This window comes from Lactuca saligna, chromosome 5, assembly GCF_052625555.1.
Source record: "Lactuca saligna cultivar CGN05327 chromosome 5, ASM5262555v1, whole genome shotgun sequence".
NCBI classification, from domain to species: Eukaryota; Viridiplantae; Streptophyta; class Magnoliopsida; order Asterales; family Asteraceae; genus Lactuca; species Lactuca saligna.
The window spans coordinates 283552429-283558493 of record NC_136421.1 but is presented as its reverse complement, the minus strand read 5'-3'; the positions used below and the strand labels follow the sequence as shown (position 1 = coordinate 283558493).

The 6065-nt window shown below is 33.3% G+C and overlaps 1 protein-coding gene across 1 annotated transcript; it reads right to left on the bottom strand.

The window, feature by feature from the left end:
* Positions 1–988: 988 nt before the first annotated feature.
* On the bottom strand, positions 989–1654 carry LOC145046794 (3'-5' exonuclease-like). The gene has a single exon (XM_078995056.1). It carries the CDS (start codon positions 1652–1654, stop codon positions 989–991), a length of 666 nt encoding a protein of 221 aa, XP_078851182.1.
* Positions 1655–6065: the final 4411 nt, after the last annotated feature.

Here is a 6065-nt window from a genome sequence, read left to right as displayed (position 1 = left end):
TCTGCTTAAATGAGAAAGCTTTGCCATTGATCATGCTGTTAATATGTCCTATAGTTCTGATTTTATTTTGTAAATCTTGTTTGTTTGGTAATATTAGGGATGAACAAATGGACCGGGGAACCGGCCGAAACCGGTACCGGCACCGGAACCGGAGCCCGATGGAACCGGTCGGGCCGGGACCGGGACGTTATTTTTGTAGATTTTTGGAACCGGGAACCGGAACCGATATAACCGGAACCGGTAGAACCGGTAAAAACCGGAACCGTATGATGCTATTTTTCAAGGACCGGTTCCAACATTTGAAGACACGACAAGAACCGATAGGAACCGGGAACCGGTAGAACCGGACCGATAGAACCGCCGGGCCGGTTCGGTTCTTGATTTTGGCCGAAGCCGGTTCCCGGTTCCGGTCCGGTTCGGGCCGGTTCCGACCGGTTCGGTCCTTTTGCTCATCCCTAGGTAATATATACCTGGTTCGATGCAAATTTAAAATGTTTTTTTGTTAATTCTTCCAAACATCATTGGAGATAGAGATCTGTATTTCGTTTTAATTTGTCCGGTAATAAATATTTTAATGAAGTTAATGTAACTCTTGTTATTCTGTTTACTCTTGGAAATTAATATTTCATATTTCCAAAGAAAATCGATGTTTTTACTACAGATTACCTTAGAAAATAGACGTACTCTATAAATAATAAAAGTCTAGTTTTTGTTTACCACAAGATTTTTAATAATGAAAAATATATCATATATTAGTATAAATATGTTTAATGGTACCAGCCATTCTTCTAAGCTATGGTTTATATCTAAAACTAGAGGTCATATAATTCAGATTTATTTAGATCATTAGTCATTACCTTTATCACTCACAAATTAACTGATCATAATAGATATTGCATGGTAGTTATAGAAATCTTGTTTAAATGATCAGTATCGTACATATGCTATAAACCCAACAAAAACCGTTATTTAAAAATCATCTAATAAGTTAATATAAACTCGCTCCCATGGAAATCAAAACCCTCCCAATCTCAAAAGACAAAAAGCCATCAACACTCGCATACTCCATCTGTTCTGGGAACAGCCACTGGTCGTCCCACCTGCTCACCGTCACAAACGCCGGCATCTCCGGTTCCTTTTGCAGCACCACCTTTGCCAACGACTTCAACCCTAATACATGCATGTTTTTACCATAAACCTGCGCTGCCAGCCAACCCAAGTCCACCACATTCGCAGCCAATCTCAGTCCATCCTCCGCCCGTCCCAGGCTATACTGTCCCACCATTTTTTCGATACTATCATGGATGCGAACACCAGTGAAGGTGTAGCTAGGGTTATTGAGGAAGTCGATGAGCAACTCAGGGATGTATGGCGAGTGGATGATTTGAAAGACAAGACAACGGTGATCGACACATAACTGTAAGATGGCAACACGGTTTTCAACTCCACGCCGGTAGGAAGGGCGCCACTCGACATCCAGGCCGATTACTAGAGGATGGTGGTGACCGTTGTTATTCTCGGTGGTTGAAGAGATCCAGGAGGTGACAGAGTTAGGATCTTTGGTCACGGTGGTGTAGATGTCTTGTTCGTAGAAAGAGATGTTCTTCGTGTGGGTGGTGTGGTAGGACCACCGTCGCCTACCATTGATCACCATGGTTGTGTGTGTGAGAGAGAGAGAGAGAGAGAGAGAGAGAGAGAGAGAGAGAGAGAGAGAGAGAGAGAGAGAGAGAGAGAGAGAGAGAGAGAGAGAGAGAGAGAGAGAGAGAAGCATTTATAATAAGTTCAAAGAAAACAGTATTTAGGGGAACATAATATATAAGTAGAAAATTAAAGCTTTATAAATATTTAAGCCCCATGGAGTTACATTTTATAAATCGAATATTATTCTTTTGGTAATTTTAATGAAGTGAGGAAATATTTGGCTATATATGTTTTTTTTTTCAAAACCTAGCCAACACTTTTAATGCTTTTATTATAAAATAGGTTAATAACTTAAATATTACCAAAAAAAATATAGTCTTTAATCATAAATTTTCAAATACTTTTTTGTAATTAATATTGTAAATGGTTCCAAAATATAAGAAATGTCATTTTATTCATTATAAATGAGAAAAATATCATAATGTACCATGAAACATTAATTTTTGATAAACGGAATATAAGAACAATAATCATATATTATAGTACCATCTAACTGTTATAAAAAAATGCCAAAAAATATGTTAATTTGCAAAGTTGTATATACGCAAACATAAAAAATTATAACATACAACTCAAAAAATAAGGAACAAGTATCTATTGCGAGTAATAAAAAACAATAATCATACACGATGGTACAATAACTGTTATAAAAAATCCCAAAAAATATGTTAATTGTAGAGTTGTATATATATATGCAAACATAAAAAAAGTATAATATACAACTCAAAAAATAAGGAACAAGTATCTAAAAAAAATGATATCCTGAGTACAAACATATAATATTTTAATATAAATCTCGAAACACTATTTTATACATGTTTAAAGTTTTTATTGGTAAGACTATCATCTTTATCAAAAATTAAAAATTTTAATTATTCTCTATTCTTAACTCTAGATAGAACAATGTACAATTGGTCATGTGCAAAAACAATTTTTCTCAAAATCAAACCAACCTTTGACAATGATTATAAACACTACAAGAAATGTTGTCATTACCGGCGACGCCTTTAGCAGCGAAGAGGATTTTAGCGACGAATCAATCTTGAATCGTAGCTAAAAGTCATCGTTGTCGTTAGAGGCGTTGTCAGCAATCTGAATCCGCATTAACCCCTTCTGATAAATCCCAACCGTCATTGAGTATCTAATCCAATGGCTGGGGCCTCCTTTTCGTACAAACCCAATACCGACAACAAAATGTCGTCGCTAAAAGTCAAAATATTCGCCGCTAAAGATGTCATCGGTATTGATTTATGAAGATAACCAAAACGACGCCTCTTTTTTTTTCACTTGAAGCTTTTGATCTGCTTTTATATCTGCTTTCCTTTTTTTTTCTTCCCCAACTCTTTGACGACTCGCACCATCAATCGATTCAGGCCAATGAGTAGCACCATGCCACCGGTAACTCCCCAATGTGAGATTCCGACGAGGAAAAGCAGATACTTTGAATTTTGAGATTAATTGCAAAATATGCGTATTGGTATATATTATGTGAAAATTGGCATATGCGTGTATATTTGATATATGTATGTGAATCTATGTGTGTTTGGTGATTATATGTGAAATTATGTATATTTGATGTATGTGTGTGAAAGTATGGGTATTTAGTATAAGTAGGATGTTGTTATGTATGTATGTGAATGTATGTGTATATGTGGTATATGTATGTGAAAGTATGTGTATTTGGTATAAGTAGGATGCTATTATATATATATATATATATATATATATATATATATATATATATATATATATGAAAGTATATGTATTTGGTATAAGTAGGATGCTATTATATATGTATGTGAATGTATATGTATATGGTGTATATATGGTATATCTATGTGAAAGAATGTGTATTCTATATAAGTAGGATACTATTATGTATATATGTGAAAGTATGTGTATTAGGTATAAGTAGGATGCTATTATGTATGTATGTGAGTGTATGCATATTTGGTGTATATGTGGTATATGTATGTTAAAGTCTGTGTATTTGGTATAAGTATGATGCTATTATGTATGTGTATATATATATATATATATATATATGAAAGCATGTGTATGTGGTATAAGTAGGATGCTATTATGTATATATGTGAATGCATATTATTTGGTGTATATGTGGTATATGTATGTGAAATTATGTGTATTTGGTATAAGTAGGATGCTATTATGTATATATGTGAAAGTATGTGAATTTGGTGTAAGTATGATTTTATTATGTATGTATGTGAATTTAGTAAAAGTAGGATTCTATTATTGAAAAAAATAAAGTAGGATGCTATTATTGAGAATGCTACTTTTTCTGTAAAAAAACAATGTGGATTGTAAGAAAAAAACAAATAATGTTGGACGCTATTATTGGCAATGAAAACATAAAGTAAATCATTACAATAGAAAAAAAAACAACATAATATAATTCTTTAAAATACAATGCTAAAATTGAAAAAAAAATGTTATAAATAACAAAAAGATAAAAAAAAATAAAGGTACAATGCTCAAATAGAAAAAAATGTAATATTTAAAGTACAATGTTGTTATATAAAACTTACAACAAAATCAAATACCATAAATAACAAAAATATACAAAAGTAAGATGTTATAAATAACAAAAAATCTTACAGATTCTATTTGTTTGTGTGTCTTCTTTAATTCATCATGAGCTTAGAAATACCCGCCTGAAATTGATTTAGAAATTAATTTCATGTTGTCCCCATATTGGGACTGCTTTTTGAGTACTTTATCTCATATAGGATGTGAACATGTATTACATAATTGTTTGTTTAAGATAGATTCAGTTGTCATTTTCCCTTTGCTCTTCAGGTATATATATATATATATATATATATATATATATATATATATATATATATATATATATATATAAATACTTGGGAGCTAAGTGGAAATGTTGCCGAATTTTTCTTAAACATACAATCATGTAATGCACGTTCACATATGAGATAAGGTATTTAAAAAGTGGGTTAATAAGCCTACCTTTGTGAATACTCTATATGTTTTTGAATTGTTGTCCCCATTTCAGGGGATACTTTTTCAATCATCTACTTTATGAATACTTTATCTAATTTTTGTAAACTCTAAACCCGAAATTATGTTTCAGCAACATTATGTCTATTTAGAAAAGTTAGACTAGTAATCCACATTGAAACTATCCCGAGTTCCAAGTTGGACTTAACACTTTTATTGAGAAGTCCAAGTCACACGTTCATAGTAATGGTAAAATCAGATGTGAGTGTCAACAACATGATAACTACTACTTCAATTACTCGATAACAATGAAACATCATATATATATTTATAAATGATTTTGGTAAGTCGTACATAACTTGGATCTATCATGGGGGATTTAATTCTTCCGGTTGCAGATGTCGTAGTGCCATGTAATGAAATTAATGATGTTATCGATGATGTGATGTGGGAGTCGAGAGAAAATGATGCCAACATCGATGAAGGAACCTCGACTACTAGGGATAGCGGTGTGAATGATGATTTTGCACAATTGTTATAAGAAGTGGAAAATAAATTGTATCCTGGTTGCAAATTTTTTTTCCATTGATTTTTTATCACAGTTAATGCATATCAAGGTGAACAACAAACTGACTGATAGTTCATTTGATTAACTCCTTGAGTCATTGCAATCATCATTTCCCAATGACAACAAGGTTCCCCTTTCACATTATCTAGCCAAAAAGCAACTGAAGAAAATTGGTATGGGGTACGAGTCAACACATGTGTGCAAAAAGGATTGTTTTCTCTTTTTGAAAAAATACGAGTCATTGTAGATTTGTCCTGTTTGTAAAGAGAGTCGATGGATCGATAAAAACACCAAGGGTAAGAATGTAGCTCATAAGGTGTTAGAGTACTTTCATGACCCCTATACTACGACGTTTATATTGTCTGAGGCACACTGCCACGAATATGATTTGGCATAGTACCGGAATATCAGAAGATGGAGTGATGCATCATCCATTTGATGGGGAACATTGGCAAGGTTTTGATAAAAAAAAATACATTGATTTCTAGAGTGAACCTCATAATGTATGCTTAGGTCTTTCAGGTGATGGTTTTATTCCATTTGGTAACATTTGTAATCCACATAACACATGGCCGATTATACTCACCACATACAATCTGTCACCCTGCCTTTGTATGAAAGAGTCATCATTCATGTTGACTTTGGCGATTCCTGACCCTAAAGCACCTGGTAAGGATATGGATGTTTTCCTTAGGCCATTGGTGGAAGAGCTTAAACTTTTTTGGAAATCAGGCGTACGTACTAAAGATGCGGTGTAAACCACATTCTTTAGGACGAGAGCTATGTTATTATGGACAATAAACAACTTTTC